The 16,694-nt window shown below is 44.9% G+C and overlaps 1 protein-coding gene across 1 annotated transcript in view; it reads left to right on the top strand.

Moving 5' to 3' along the window:
• DPF3 (double PHD fingers 3) overlaps positions 1-16,694 on the top strand; it is a 298,015-nt gene that overhangs the window by 216,599 nt on the left and 64,722 nt on the right. Inside the window, exon 8 of the mRNA XM_049770448.1 lies at positions 10,967-11,095. Within this exon, the coding sequence (XP_049626405.1) occupies positions 10,967-11,095 (129 nt within the window). The remainder of the gene's footprint in view (positions 1-10,966; positions 11,096-16,694) is intronic.

The raw sequence follows: 16,694 nt of genomic DNA, 5'->3' as shown, positions 1-16,694 counted from the left end.
ACACATTAATAAAAATATATAAAAGAAAAGAAAACAAGGGGCTGGAGCGGTGGCACAGTGGTAGGATGTTTGCCTTGCATGCGGCTGACCTAGGACTGACTAAAGTTTGATTCCCACGGTGTCCCATATGATCCCCGAGCTAGGAGCAATTTCTGAGCGCATAGCCAGGAGTAACCCCTGAGTGGCACAGGGTGTGGCCCAAAAAGCAAAGCAAAACAAGACAGACATAAGAGAGAAAAGGATGGTGTGGGGAGGGGTGCTTCCAGCCTTGTGGATTGAGAGGCCAGACTCTCCTACATGGAGGATATTTATTTTCAGGAACAATCAATATGAGAGGAAGGGCAAATAATGAATACCTATCTAATGCTAATCAAACCTAAGAGGGTCTTTACATTTTAAAAAAGAGATATGTGCTGTGAAGCTAAGGCAAAATCTCTGAAGATTGCCTTCCTCTTAGAGAGAGGTGCTAGATAAAAGAGTGAATGAAGGACCGCCCCTCTGGTATTCCCTGGGGTGCCAGTGGGTCTGGTAATTGAGAGTCCTTAGGTCACCTTTTTCTGCTCCTCACCTCTGACTATCAAATCTCTAGCTAAGCTTACTTTTTTTTCTTGTGAGTCTTCATATCCAACAGAGATTGAATCAGGGTCGACTGCACATAAGGCAAACAAGTGCCCTAACTGCTGTATTATTGTTCTAGATTGTGGCTTAAGTTCAGTGCTAGTAAGTTCAGTGTACAGCTTCTAGCTCTGGGATGCTCTGATTGGCCACAGACCAAAACTTGAAGTCTCTTGAGTCTGCACTGCAGTCTGTGTGTCCTCATAGGACTGTGGCACTTGGGCCAACAAAGAGCCCCATGGTTTGGTGTAACCTCAGGCATGACCCTTAGCTGTCTGGTGCCTTGGACCTCTAACAGAACCAGAACTTTCCTGCCCCTTTGTTTGAGCTCTATGCTGATCAGATATGCTCATCCTTCAACTCAGTGTTCAAAGAGAGGTGTGGGTGACCTGTGCTAGGGTGCTTTCAGAGCTGTGCTGCTCAAGCCTGAGCTTTGAGCACTTGGCACAATGTTTTACAAACTGCTGGGTTGCAGGCTGGACTATGCTTGCAAGTGTGCAAAGGTGGTGCAGCTCTGCCAGCATCTAGGTCTCCCTTCATGTCTGGGGCGGATCCCTAGGGTTGGTATTTTTGGCAAATTCCCAGGGAAACCATTCCCTTGGAGAAATCCAGCTGGTGCAGATGCATGTTTAATGGCTTCTTTTGTCTTAGATGCACTGAGTCAGTTGGTAACTGGTCAGGAGTGAGATTGTACCTGGTCCTGGTACAGGCTTCCCTCAGTATTTCCCATCTGAATCTTCTTTTCTGGGCTGTTTTTCTGGGCTTTGTGCCCTTATCTCTCTCCTGAGCACCCAGCTTTGACACTTGAGGCTCATCCTTCATCTTGTTCTCACTGAGACTGTGTTTCAGTCTAAAGGACACAGAAAATGCCGCTCTGTTGTGGACATGCCTGAGTCCCATGGGATTGGTGGCTGGATGATATTGCAGATGGGATGGAGAGGGACAGACAAGAGACATAGAGCATGGGGACAGGGTTTGCTAAATTCCAATGTCAGCCAAAATGTCCTGACAATGGAGATGGCTCGAGTTTCTCAGGCTCAGACACATGGAGATGGCCTACAATTCTCTAAGGGGAATGACACCACTTCATTCCAAGCCCTATTGACATAGATACTCTCAAATGAAACATTTCCCCCTCCACAACTGACTCATTTGGTGGCAATAACAAGTTGCTATGCCAGGGCATGAACTGACCCCCAGGACCTTCTGCTGGAAAATGGAAATATCTCTTGTGCTTTCCCTAATCAGTGCTGAGAGAAAGAATCAGCTTGACTCCGCCTTTTTCTGTTTTCTGAAGCATCAATGACAGCAAGGGCAGCTGGTCAGGCTGGAGCACAGAACATGTGACTAGTGCTCCCTGTGACCATCTAACCTCTGAACCATGAAGGTGGCATCCAAACTCCGCACACACACAGAGAGAGGAAAAGAGAGAGAGAAAGTGAGAGTGAGAGACAGTGAGAAGAAAGAGAAAGAGAGAAAGGAGAGAGAGAGAGAGAGAGAAAGAATCACATCTTGTGTTGATTTAGGGACCATATGCAATGCTGGGCATCAAACTGGGGTTGGTTGCATGTAAGGAAGCGCCTTAACTCCTCTCTGGCATGATTGTGTTTTCATAAATGCTAGGAGTAAATCACACAGGGTGTGATCTAAACAGTGAGTTTGATGTTCTGCAAAGTTGGATGAAGAGGTAGACATATGCCAAGGAGGAAACCTGATGCAGCATTGAAACATTTTTATAGGGGCTCAAAGCAGGTACGTGTGTTCAAGACACCTGATTGGTACCGCATAGTCCCACCCACCTCTAATACCACTCTTTGCCAGTATGCATTACTTGCCAGGCTGGGCACTAAATTGTCAGATCTACACAAGAGTGGTCCCCAAGTCCCCAAGCATTGCTGGGAAGCAGCACTCACCCACCATAAGTAAAACTTCAGGCTCCAGTAATCCAACAACCAACTCTGCCCAATTCTATAGATACTGGACCATGCACTAAGACTGGGGCTGTTTTCTTACTGGGTGAAACAGGGTTCTTGGCAAGAAAGGAGATGAAGAGTTCCATGGTTCCTAGGACTGGCTGAATCTGAGGGTTCCAAATTCCTTCCATTCTGGTTTTACAAGAAGTGGTCCAGGGAGAGGAATCCCTTCAGAAGGTCAGGCAACTGGTTAGCTTTCCCCTTTATTTCTGCCTCCACCAATCTCTCTATTAGGAACAGGGCTGCTGGTGCTTTAGAATAAACACTTGGGATTTGGGGGGGTCCGATGAAGTTCTTTTCTCCTGGCAGATATTGTCTTTTCTACTAATGGCACTTGCTTTCATGATGTACTGATGAGAATGCCTGGCAGTCACTGTGGCAGTCTCGTCACTTGCTGAATCCTAGCTGCCCTACTGGACAATTGCACACACAAGAAACCACCATAAAGGCCTGGAGAGATAGCACAGTGGCATTTGCCTTGCAAACAGCTGATCCAGGACCTAAGGTGGTTGGTTCGAATCCCAGTGTCCCATATGGTCCACCATGCCTGCCAGGAGCTGTTTCTGAACAGACAGCCAGGAGTAACTCCTGAGCACCGCCGGGTGTGGCCCAAAAACAAAAACAAAAACAAAAACAAAAAACCACCATAAGAGGCCAATTCCTCTAGGTGTGGGAGCTTTCACTCCTTTCAATCCTCAGATATGAGACCCCTTCACCAAATAGTCACCCAAAACTGGCCTTGAAATACCATTCAGAACATTTTCTTGCCCCCAGATAGGTAAGTATTCAAACTGCCTCTGCCAAGGGAAGTAGTCCCTCAAAGAGAACCTCCAAAACCTGCCATTAACTCTGGAACTGTCCTCATTTCCCAGTCCTCATGGCAGGCATGGTTATTTCTGCTCAGTCTCAGAGTGTTCTTAACAGTCTAGTATAGCAGTTTAGTCCCACCCTAAAGCTTTAGGACTTTTTTTTTTTTTGGCTTTTGGGACCACACCTCAAGGTGCTCAGAGGCTACTCTTGGCTCTGTGCTCAGAAAATACTCCTGGGAGGCTTGGGGGACCACATGGGATACTGGGGATGAACCCAGGCTAGCTGCATACAATATAAACACCCAACTCTCTGGATTATCACTCTGGCCCTTGAAAACTACTTATATCTACCCCTTGACCTTTTCTTACTCAGACTGACAAATCTCAGTTCCTAAAATGGCTCCATACCTGCTTAACTCTTCTTTGCTTCACAGTTGCATGGTCCTCCATGCTGCATGGCCTATGCAGGAGAGCCAGCACTCTGCACTGGTCTTTCCAATGACCTGAGGTGGGGGGATGAGTGGCCCCTTATTGTCTCTTTCTCTACTGGATTTTTGGTCTGTTTTGCCTTTCATCATGCTGGGAGAAAGAGGGTACCTGGTTTGGTTCTTCTCAGCTTAAATGGCTGAGAAGAACCAGACAGAATGGCATCCCAGCATTTTTATTCCTGGGATCTGCGGGATTTATTTTTTCATCAGTTCTAGGAAAGCAAGGGGAAAAATAGGTGTCAGGTCTTAGGGATAATTTATATGAGTAAACACGTAAGGAGTGGGGTGAGCAGAGCATGAGAATTAAGGCCATTTATCCAGGCTTTGAGGCTCTGTTTGCCCTCTGGTCCAGCCTCCCCCCACAGTCTTCTTGCCACTTAACCCTCTCCTGTCCTACTCTGCCTCAGTCACCACAGACCTCCCCACAGCCACCTTCCCTGCCTGCTCCCCTGCCCCTCCCGTGTCCCTCATTAAAGACTGCGTGGAAGGAGCTGCCTGTGGCTGAGGCCTCCAGCTGAGGCCTGCTTGCTGATTCTGCAGGGAAAGCACGTGTGGGCTGATGTCCTCCCTCCTCATGCCCCCTGACTCCAGAGCCACTTCCTTGAGCCTGTTCAGTTCCAACATGGCCTGTGGGGCCAGTCACCTCTCCACTCCCCCTTCTCCTCTTTTCCTGACTGCCTCCTCTGAAGATGTGCTCTGCCCAGCCGAGTGGCACCGGGCTGGGATGCTTTACACTTGAGAGATGAAGTAATAACAGGTGGCAAGACCAGAGGCTGCCAGAGCCCAGGATTCCAGTTGCCATGGAAACACGTCAGACCTGTGGAGGGCCAGGGAACTGTCAGCCTGGGAGGGTGGTGGGGGAATGAGAGTGTGGGGGTGAGGAGGGGGCACAGTGCCTCCCTGAGGGTTCTCCTCACTGCCCACAGATACCCCCAAGGGCTTCACACCCCAACTAGCAGGCCTTGGAACAGCTGTGGGCGAAGGCCAGGGTGGAGGGAGTGGGCTCTGAGCATGCCCACATGCCTGTGCACACCAGGCCCTGGCGGGCGGGCTGGGCATCTGCTCAGGATGTGAAGTCACGCTCGTGTGTGTGTGTGTGTGTGTGTGTGTGTGTGTGTGTGTGTGCTGTGGAGGAGCCGAAACTTCTGGCTGTCTTCCCATTTCCCTGGGATGCTTGGGATGCGGCTCTGGGCCCGGAAGAGGCTGAGGAGGGGCTGTTGTTGGTGGCCTGCTGACTGCCACAGTCCTGCTTTTTATGAGTGAGAAGAGAATTTTGGCAGAGGGAGTCTGCCACGGCTAAAGGCAGCCCTATCTGGGTGGTGCTTTTAATAGAAGATTTGGGGTCCTATATTCCAGTAGTAGGAGGCAAAAATATCATGTTGCGTGGGTCTGGCTCAAGTGGTAAAGCATAAATAAGACCCACATGTCTGAGGCCCAGGTAACCCCTCACCCCATCACTGCATATACCTGCTATCGTAATACTCCTGCCAACATCCAGAAGAGTTTTCCAAATAATGGCTCCCCACTTTTTTTGTCTTTGGGTCACACCCAGCATCGCTCAGGGTTTACTCCTGACTCTACACTCAGAAATCGCTCCTGGCAGTCTTGGGGGACCATATGGAATGCTGGGATTCGAATCACTGTCCTTCTGCATGTGAAGCAAATGTCCTGCCTCCATACTATCTCTCCGACCCCATGGCTTCCCACTTTCTGAGCTTGCTGGAGAGATAATGGGAGCCTTTTAAACTTTTCTCTTGCTTTGATGGATCTGAATGTTCCCTCCCACTGTTTGTTACTGATTTATTTATTAAATCCTTCTTCATGAACTTTGTGCCTAATTTTCACGCCTACTTGTGCCTACCTCCCACAAACACACACTTTAAGCTTTTTTAAAGTTCTCTTCCTCAGGTAAACTTGTAAACTCTCCTTGTTTTTCTCAGTTGCTTCCTTGTAATTCTTCTGAGCTCAGTTCATGAACATTAATCAACAGAAAACCAAATCCATCCTCAAAGATGCTGCCCTCTACATACTGCTGAGGTCTTGGTCTCCCCCCAAACCCGTCATCTTATTCTATAAAGTGGGACTCAATTTCCCATAAGCAGAAGCAGAATCTCTATTTAAATCCCACTTGCAAGGTCTGGGAGAGTTTCCTATTTATAGTAAAATCCTTTTTGTAATGATCTCATAGATGGTACCAGGAAATTGCTCACGGCTGGGTCAGGCCATAGGCCAGGATTGCCCTAATGTGAGCTTGACTTAAGAGAAATTTCTCCATGAGTTTCTGGAATTCTCTGGAGAATTTTGAGGAGCACGGGTCAATAAACAGGATCACCTAGAATGAATGACCATGGCAGGCACATTAAGTTCACAAAGAGACTTCTGCTTTAGTTAGGCCAATCTCGATCATTTTAATATCTCTGGGCTTCTTAAGTAATGCTTTGGGGGAAAACAAGATGCCTCTACGGAGATCACAAAATGTTTTATATGCAAGCTATGATTCTGTTTGCTTTTGGACTTCCTGAGAGACTGAAATGTGACATTTGAGACAGTCTCTGAAGACATACTCAACCCAAGGTGAATACTTCTTCATAACATAGGTGAAGACAGCATATATTTCTCTCTCTCTCTCTCTCTCTCTCTCAGTGCTCAGGAGCTACTCCAGTATCAACATCCACATCTTGCAGTGTTTAGGGAACCATGCAAGATGGAGCCCAGGTTTTAAGCGTGCAAAGCTGTGTACTGAACTATCTCAGTTACCCTGAAGAGAGAGACCATCACAATATTTCTGGGCTCCAGTTTCTTCATCTGTCACCTACTTCCTACTTTACAAGGTTTTTGTGCAATTCCATGAAATAATGTAGTAAAACATCTCCTGTAAGATCCTGCACAGTTCTGTCCTTAATAAATATCACCTTATAGTTTTCCCCCCTTCTTCTCAAATAGCAGTTAAACCAAGCAGGAGGCAGGAGTGGGTAGGTACAACTGGGTAGATGTACCTTCTCAAGATACAGTGAACCATGGCCTTAAGTGTTGGCAGTCATGATGCTTTCCTTTCCTTCACAGAGGTGCAGTGATATTTGCTTGACAACCCAAGTTCCATAGCCTCCCACCCTTATGGACTCTGGACTTCAGACATGGGGCCAGACCAAACCAGACCAGATGATGGCTCCATCCATCTGTACTCAGACCAATTATTTTCTCTGAGGATGAGGCACATACACCAGACAGTGAAGGATATTCTGAATGACAGATAACTCTGCTACAGCTAACATGATGCTCTGTGCCTGTCTCCCAGGAGGAGGTCCCAGAGGCATCACTGAGCTGCCTACTTACATCTGTGCCTCCTTTTCTGAGCTATCCATCCCATCCATTGTTTTTAACCACTTCTTGGGTACATGGCATGGAGGTATTAATGATGAGTGGCCTGTGGTGCCTGATTTGAAGGATCAGATTTATAAATTGAGACAATTTACAATGGGGAGGAAAGGCAGGCATATATCTGTCCACCCTGGGTTATGGAAGTCATCTCAAAAGAGAGCTCTTGCATGGCCACATTTGGCTAGGAAGTCAGGGAAATGCCTTGGGGGAACTCTCACCCTAAACTCCATCCTAAGAGCCAAAAAGCACATGAGAACTACATATGAGAACTACATGAAAAGTCTAATAATAAGTTTATCCCATGTTATTTGACCAAGCTGAGTGGAAAGCTTAAGATCATTATTGTGAAATGAAAGTAAGAAATGGAGCAAGGGCCTGGAGAGATAGCACAGCGGTGTTTGCCTTGCAAGCAGCCGATCCAGGACCAAAGGTGGTTGGTTCGAATCCCGGTGTCCCATATGGTCCCCCGTGCCTGCCAGGAGCTATTTCTGAGCAGACAGCCAGGAGTGACCCCTGAGCACTGCCAGGTGTGGCCCAAAAACAAACCAAAAAAAAAAAAAAAAAAAAAAAGAAATGGAGCAAAAAGGATTTAACTGGAATAAAACCTAACCATTCAGGATGCCTTTGTTTTTTTTTTCTTTTTCTTTCTGTTTTTTTTTTTTGGGGGGGGTCACACCTAGAGGTGCTCAGGAGTTATTCCTGGCTCTGCGCTCAAAAATTGCTCCTGGCAGGCTTGAGGGACCGTAAGAGATGCTGGGATTTGAACCACTGTCCGTCCTGGATTGGCTCTGTTCAAGGCAAACACTCGACTGCTGTGCTCTCTCCTGCCCCTCAGGATGCCTATCTATTATGGGGTGCTGCTTTGTCTCATATCATGCCAGCCATGACTGTATTTATGAGGGCCTACAGCTGGGATGTGACCCTTGACCAATTACCTTCTATGCTCAGTAAACAATGGGAATGTTTGTGGGGACTCTGCCCTGACTCAATCTTTTCTGAAACTCTTTTTTAGCAGATGATTGGAATTTTTGTTCCTTTAGTTATTGTTGGTGGTGTTAGTGGTGGTAGCATGTGTGTATATGTGTGTATTTTATTTGTTTGCTATTTTGTTTTATGTAGGATCAATGTCTCAATCTCTACCTTCTTTGTTCTGTTAATCAGTGGTTTTAACCTTTTACATCAGTGGACTCACATTCATCCAGACTGGCAATTGAAAACCACTGTATCAGATCATTTCTGAATTTTTTTTGATTTCTTTCAATACATTTTTTGGGATCCCTGATTCAGTAGAGGTGTTCCGCCAATGGTGTGTGTTGGCAATTTGTCCCCCCCCCCCCAAACTGTCAAAAATGATCTGGCAATTCTTCACTCTGCTTCTTCATTCTTAGAAGCCACAGGCAAAGTCTATTGGAGAAAATAAAATTCTTTATTGGATTAAAGATTTTGTGACAGGGAAGGAAATCAGGCATAATAGGAAGTTCCTAAGATAATAGAAGAAACAAAGATGACAGGAGTGGGTCTTCTGAGAGTTTTAGTGGGATGATCTACATGGGAATCTGGTTGCTTTTCATGCAGGAAGCTACTTAAGTTGTGATTGACATTTCAATGCTTTTTATCTAGTAAATATCAGCCATGAAATTTAGCTTTGGTTTACCTTCAGTCTTAAATTTAATATGCCCCACTCTTTTGATTCCCATTTGCTTGGCTTCCATGATAGTCTCCTAATAATGAGGAAAACTAAAACTCAAGCTTATTTGCTTCATAGGCATGCTTGGGTTTTCTTAGAGTTCTATAAAGTGGTTATTATGGTGCCAGAGAGAGAAGGAAGAAGTGATAGTGGCCTTCTGGATTTGGGCAGTGAACATTTTATAGGTGGAGTAAAATTCTTGCAGATGTACTGACTTTTGGAGATTTCCTGCAAGACCATTCTGGATAAAGCACAGCTGTCTCTGAGATGTGGTGACTAATGAAAAACCCACACACAGGCCACAGGGTGTGGCAAGCTCTTCAGTCTGCCCCCCAAATAGTCCGCACTTTCCTTGCAGAGAATTGTCTGCCTCCGTGGAGATGAAAATCAATGACTTACAAACTGATTAAACAATCCAAATAGCAACTGATAAATGGATTAACCCTCTCTAATGTAATTCCAAGAGCTTTTTGTCTTCCGCCTTCCCCAGGTAAGTTTTTCTCTTCCTGGAGGCTAAGCAGAGGCATGGTGGAAGCGAAGGCCAGAGGGAATCATATTAAAGTGGGTGAATCTGTTCATCACTTGCTGTCTGGATGGTATATGTGCTCACATATCTGCTTCCTTTTACAGATTTGTACCCTACGGGACCCTGATTAATGTTAGCTGGTGAATAATGAAAGATAGCAGGAAGCATTGGGTACAGAGAGGAGGAAGATACCCTGGTGATTTAGGCGGATCCCACAAACCCCCGTTCTTCTCTTCTTAGTTTCAAACAGGGAGCGTTAATAGGACAAAAAACATGTCCACAATAGGGATAGAAAAACAAGGGAAATGGAAGCATTTCTCCCCATGCTAAGAGCTTGTTCAAGGCTTTTCAGGCAGCCCTGGAAAATGAGAATGATCTCAGGGCTCTGGGACATATGCTTCTCAAAAGGCTTTGTTTTCAAGATCATGTCCCAAGGTTTTTTTTTTTTGCCTTTGTGTAAGAATTTTCAGCCTGAATAGCTATGAAGGCAACAAACCTCACAACATGTTCACAAACTCAGTGTTTAACTCGTTTCTGGCATGACATTGAGCTAAGTATCCAGTTCTGATCTTTGGTGTTTGGTGTTTGGTGTCTGCTATAAACTCCTGGGTACTGCCTACGACTGGGGAGCCCGAACTTCAGGTAGATAGGCATTTTGCATTTGCCAAAACGTTCATGAGAGTCTCAAAAGCATATTTTTGGAGTTAAATAGTGTTAGTTAGGAAATATGAGAGGATAGCGAGAAACAGATAGAACCCCATAAGGTAAAAGAAAGTAGTGACACGTTCCAAGTTGGGATGTGGGATAATTCCAAGATAGAACATGCCTCCAAGAATATCTTTAGTGTCCTTCCTAGAATGGATCACCCCTGGGTACTTTCTTTGTTTACTTCTCACTTCTTCAAGTCACACCTCCATCTGTGATTGCCACCTACCGGATGTTGTCTGGGTCCCAACAACTCATTGTTTAGAGCTAAGAGGAGTATTCTTGACTGGTAGACTTTGGCCATCCATGGATGCAATCAACAAATTAGTTTCTGTAAAGACATAAACCTAATGGCGAAGTTAAACTTTAAGGTTTCTGAGTCCTGGGTGACTTGTAAGTGCTTATAATTGCTTTTTGGTTTTGCCTTGTTTTGGTTTTGGGGCTGCACCTGGCAGTTCTCAGGACTTGCTCCTGGTTTAGGGACCACTCTTAATGGTACTTGGGGGTACTTGAGTGCCTGGGATTGCTGCATGCAGGACAAACACCCTATTAGCTGTTTGTCTTTCTGACCCAGTATTAATATTGTAACTAAGAGGATCAAAAAGAACATTTAGCTCATTTAACAACTTGGTTACACTAAAATAAGTGCAGATTATAAACTTTATCGTTTTTTTTTTTTTTTTCAGGTGTAGATTTTGCCATACTGGGGAAAAGAGGGGCCAATGGAAAAGGACTGGGTTCATCTCAGCCTAAAGTGGGATTTGTTTCTTGAAATGTTTCTACAGCCCAGAAAGGACCGGATGGGACAGTCATTCCCAATAACTACTGTGACTTCTGCTTGGGGGGCTCTAATATGAACAAGAAGAGTGGGCGGCCTGAAGAGTTGGTATCCTGTGCAGACTGTGGACGCTCTGGTGAGTGTGACCCCTTCTTGCTTCATGTGCCTGTAGACCCCTAACTGCTCCAACTTATATCCCTCTGCTATCTTGTGGGCTGTGGGGCTTGAAGGGTGGGCTGAAAAAGTGATGGTGATGATTTGGGATGGAAATGGGCTTCCAGATCATGTTGACATTTTTCTTTTTGGAGTCTTAAGAGTCATGCCCTTGACTATAGTGAAAAGGGAACAAAAAATTATGAATTTTGTTTGGTCTTCCTATGAACTGGATATTTCCCTGTGTGTGCTGTACATGGCAGTGAGCTAGTATGGAAATACTCTGAGGTACAGGCAACATGTTTTCTTGAATTGGGTGTTGTACTTGGAGCAAAAAGCTATGTTTGTTTTATGGAAGTGTCTGGGTCAAATTGAAAGATTATAGAAATATAAATATTGGGAGATTGGCCACATCTTGAATTATGGGAATCTTGGGGGTCTGGGGGCCTGAGTAGCTGCATAAATGCCATCTCCATTGGTCATTCATTCCACTTATTTATCTGGAGTAGATGAAAGAGACCCTTAGAGATCAAAAAAGTAGAAGGGCAGAATTTTTAGAGCTAAGGAGTTGATTTGACATGTTGTAAAATTTCTGTTTTTAATTTTTCTAAACTAAAGATGAGTAACAAAATATGATTTTGGTCTTGTACTTTCATTATAAAAATGAGTTCAGGTTATCAAGCTTTGTTCAGGTTGTTTTATTTTCAATTCTAACCAAAGCCTTCTTTTGGACTGGTTCTGGTTGGTTAGTTCTCAATATATTTCACATGGCTTTACATTATCACTAGCCAAAAGTTCAAGAAAGGGAGCAGAGAAGATTTGAGATTGATCTCTCTCATTAACTACTGGATATTAGGAAAAATTTACTTAATTGATTAGTTGGTTTCAACAGTAAGTGGTCCTAGCTACTTCCCACTTTCACTCTCTACTTCATGTCACCAAAACAGGACTAAGAGGATGACATTCAGGAGCAAATGACTCCTTCTCTTGTGTTGTCTGCAAGCCTTACACTTCAGTCCTTTTCTATATGATGCTTGGGCTTTCTAAGCTCAAGAATGACCTGAGTAGCACCTTAGTCATTGAAAATGGGTTGTGGTTTCCATTGTATCAGGTTTTCAGCTTTTAACCTTTAAGGAGACTGACAGGATGGCCCGCCCATCTGTGCCATCTGTCCATTCATGTACTGTCCAGACACTGACCTCTTCACTCACCTTTGCCAGCAGGAAGAGAGGAGCCATGTGATTATGGACTCTGGATTTTTACAAACTAAAAAGAAAGTAGAAACAAAGGAAATTCAATTCTCTGTCTCTATAGAAATATTTTAAGCAAGTGATCAGACAAAAATCTTTACGTTTGGAAACAAGTTATTGACTATTATGGCAGCTTCAGAAGCCTCACAGAAAATGGTGCCAACCACATATCACTTGCTCCCTTCCTTTCTAAAAAGAGTTATGGAGTACTTGAATCAGATCTACAGGGCATTAAAAGTGGGTTTTTCTTACCTGAAGTTTCTGTCTTTAGAAAAATTTAGGTTTTTTCCCTCTCAGGATCACTGTGTTCTCTGACTCACAGCACCATTTTATAACCTATCTAGGTCTTTCCCTTGTATTTGTGGGGGTTGATTTTATTGGATAATCAAGTCACGATCTAACTCTTATATTCCTAAAATAGTTGGTACTTTAAGAAGGAATAGATGGCATCAGCTAATGAGATATGTTTATAAAGACTGGTGGGAAACTACCATTATAGGGTCTCTGAAGTCCTTCCAAGGAAGAATGTACCTCAAAGATCCTCCTTGCCCTTCTTTTCTCCTTCTCTACTCTGGTTCTCTGGGGAGAGTCAACTTTCTGAATTGGTATAAAAAATGGTGTCTCATGACATCCTTTGCATTGAGTTCTGGGCCCATTTAAAATGTGAACAAGTTTAAACCTGAGTTTTATGGATTCTAGGATACTGTATTTAGTAAGTTTTTTATAATGATAAATTTTATTTTGTACTTAATAAGCTTTTAAACTCTTATTTCCCACTTTTTAAGTTCCATATTAGATTTGACAACTCTGGACATTCTAGAGCAATTCAGACCTGGGTCCTGGCTGGTGTGAGAGCGTGTGTGAGAGTGTGTGTGAGAGTGTGTGTGTGAGAGCGTGTGTGTGAGTGTGTGTGTGTGTGTGTGTGTGTGTGTGTAGCAGCAGCTGTGTGTTAAGTGTGTGGCTGACACTCATGCATACGAGTGCAAATCACAGACATTTCCTTCAGCAGTTAAAGAAAGCGAGACTCTTTCATTACCTACCATGTATCAGACATCCCAACTTCTTTTTTGCTTTCAGTGCAAATGAACGACATGGTATAAGGGCAGAATTGAAAGGGTTTCCATAAGAATGGGATTAGAAACGAGCAAAAATAAAAATAAAATGGAAGGAGGCTTAACCACCTCGAATGGGTTATCTGACAGTAATACCTTTGTAAAGCTGACTGTCAAAGTGAAGGACAAACATTGTTCAAAGAAACACCAACTGAACACATGAAAGAAATACCAACCAGGCTTAAAACAAAAAAAAACAAAAAACCCAAACCCAGTCAGCTCATTGTCTGGGGCTGAGCAGAGCGAGCGTGAATGCGTATGTGTGCCTACGGAAGAGAAGAAAGCAAGCTCCTGACTGAATCTTTGGCTGTCAGAAGCTGTGGACACACATATGGTGGGAGAGACGATGCCTTTCCAGGGAGGGAGGAACCCTTTGCTCTGTCCCTATGGCCAGGAGATGCTTCCCGGTAATGCCCTTTGGTGTGCAATGGTTTATGATCATGCTATTAAGAGTAACGTTGTCATATTGTAATCAGAATATTAATAATGCTGTCTGTTGCTTAACCCATGTGCTGATATATTCATCATACATGTCAGCTCATTTGGGAGGAGAAGGCAGGAAGGAGAAGGCAGCGGCTGCAGCACGAACCACGGAGGACTTATTCGGTTCCACGTCAGAAAGTGACACCTCGACTTTCCACGGCTTTGATGAGGACGATTTGGAAGAGCCTCGAACCTGCCGAGGACGCCGCGGTGGTGGCCGGGGCTCGCCCTCAGCAGATAAAAAGGGCACTTGCTAAGCCCTTGGAACTCGGGGCTGTCTGATGCCCCCTCTGACTTTGGTCATTGTTCTGGTTCTGAGCTATTTTTGTTGTTGTTGTTTTGTTGGTTTTTTTTTTTTTTTTTTTAAATGAGAGACAACTTTAGGTTTCCTCTCCCTCCTTGCTTCTCCCTCTCACCTCCTGCGCGCCCTTTCCCATCCCTCTCTTTTGGGGTAGGTCCACAAGAAGCACAAAATACAGTGACACACAAGAGCTGAGTCCCAGCCCTGCAGCCTGCTCTGCCTCATAGGCCTGACTGTTTCTTTCCCATAGAAACAGAAAGTGAGGCAGAGGTGCCCTTGACTTTTTTGTGGGGAGGACCTCTTTTGACATGAGCAGAGTTGATTTCCTCAGTTTTCACACTCATTGGCGAGAGGAAGAGTTGAGAACATTGGGTTTGCCAACGAAGACCCAGTGACATTAAAACACTGTTGTGGATAGATTCTAGCATTTCTTAGAAATGGACCTTTTGGTTATCTTTGATTTTCGAGAGAAGGGAATTCAGAGACATACAGTGAGATCCTGGTTAGAAGGAAGCCTTTGGGGGTGGGTTTCCTAATACAGGGGAAACCCAGTCAGGAGCATTTCCTCAAGGGCAGACTTATATTGGTTGGCACTTTCTGTGCCCACCCTTGAACTGTGGCTTCCCACGCACCCCACTCCCCTGCTCTTCTCCCTGACCTTTCCATCCTCTTCCCTGCCTGTGAGAAAATGCCAGTTGTTTCTAGAAGTCAGGGGGAGGGCCGTACATGGCCCTTCTGTCAGCACCTGGGCCCTGGACCAGCAATGCCTCCTGGCTCCTTCCTCCTCACAGCTCAGCCTCACTGGTTTCCATGTGACTGCTTTTCCTCCTCCTGGTGAAGAGCAATGCCCAAATGCAGGACTGGAATGGAAGCTCCAAGTCACGAACTCAGCAGTGACCAAGTCAGCCAGCACCTCAGCCTGGAGAGAAGGACGATGCCTCACCGTGCTCCTCCCCTTCCCTCACCCCTGTTAAAACATATAAATTCCCGTTGGATGATCAAGTCTCCTGTATTTCTTCTATTTTTTATAGTGTCCTGCAGGCACTTTGTTTTATGTTTCCAATAGCACCTCCTGAAATAAACCAAAGCAACATTTGCTCAAGGCCCCTGAGGAGATGGAGAAGACCCTCCTCCACCTCGTTGGCAGTCCCCCGAAAGAACAGCTCCACGGTCCTGGTCAAAAGGTATGTCCCCCTCTGACCTGTCTTCCCAGGAAGGCCAAACCATCATGATTTAGTTTTCTTTGTGTTTTTCTTTCTTTCTTGTCTCTACACCCCAGTTTGTGTTTACATTTCCTGGGTTCAAACCCCTTGAGTGGGGAGTGGCTGCTGGCAGGGGGTCCCACTTAGTGATTGCTGTGTGCATGTATGCCCATGTGGACTTAGGTGTGGCAGTGGAGGTTTTGGGGGGGGGGGACGACTCTATATGGGCTTATGGCTTTGACCAGGACTGAAAATGGCTGAGGCATGCTTGGCTGACTCTTGCTTATACCAAACAAAAAGTAGATCCTAGTCAACTGGGGTTGGAATTGGTGGCTATCATGGTGGAAGGAGGAGGTGTGAGCACAGTAGGGCTGTGTATCTTGGGGTGATAGTGTCTGTTCCAGGTACTGATGGAATAGTCAAAGAATGTGCCCAAATTGAAGAAGAATTTTATTTAGGCCCAATACTCATATTTGCTATAGGAAACCTCTAAACTCCCACTAAGAGGAGCCTGGGCCTCGGGAAGAGCATGAATCCCAACACACAGACACTGACTGACGTGCAACCGCCCAGGCAACAACTAAGTATTTGGGAAGATACAACCCAGACAATCCAGTCTTTGCAGATGCCTGTGAACTAGACCTCTCATCCAAATAACTACCCAAACACAAAAGCAAGAACTCACAAATGGATTCTTTTTTGCTTCTTTGGTAGCTGAAGGCAGAAAGGGCTGCTGCTACTTTTTCTCCTGCTTGATATGTGTAAAGCTTGTCTTGGCATTTGTCCTCACTTGTGAGAGAATGAAAGTAACAACCTTACCCACTTGGGGGATATTCTGCTTAATCTGTATGTGGCCCAGTTCCTAGGAAATATGGCACAATCCCCCAATGCTGTCATATCCTTGCATGCACACATGTGTGAAAAAGTCAGTATCGCTGGTTCCAGTTGGTTTTTGCTCAGGGGAGAAGACCTGCTCTGGCTGTCATTTTCTACCTCTTTCCTTCATCTCTTCCGTGACTTGCACTCAGATGTCAGATTCAGGGCATTATAATTTCTCTCATTGATAAAATGTGAGCTTCCGTCTTAATAAAAAGGAGTCCAAACAATCTATAGTGCCATTTAAAACTTGTATAGTTGTTTGTAGTCACAGAATTCTCAATGACAGTTTGCCTTAGAACTTGAAATTAAAAAAAATCCATATAATTAAACTATAACATGTCACCTAATTTCAGAG

The sequence above is a fragment of the Suncus etruscus genome, chromosome 3 (assembly GCF_024139225.1).
Source record: "Suncus etruscus isolate mSunEtr1 chromosome 3, mSunEtr1.pri.cur, whole genome shotgun sequence".
Classification (NCBI taxonomy): domain Eukaryota; kingdom Metazoa; phylum Chordata; class Mammalia; order Eulipotyphla; family Soricidae; genus Suncus; species Suncus etruscus.
This window is presented reverse-complemented; position numbering and strand designations above follow the sequence as displayed.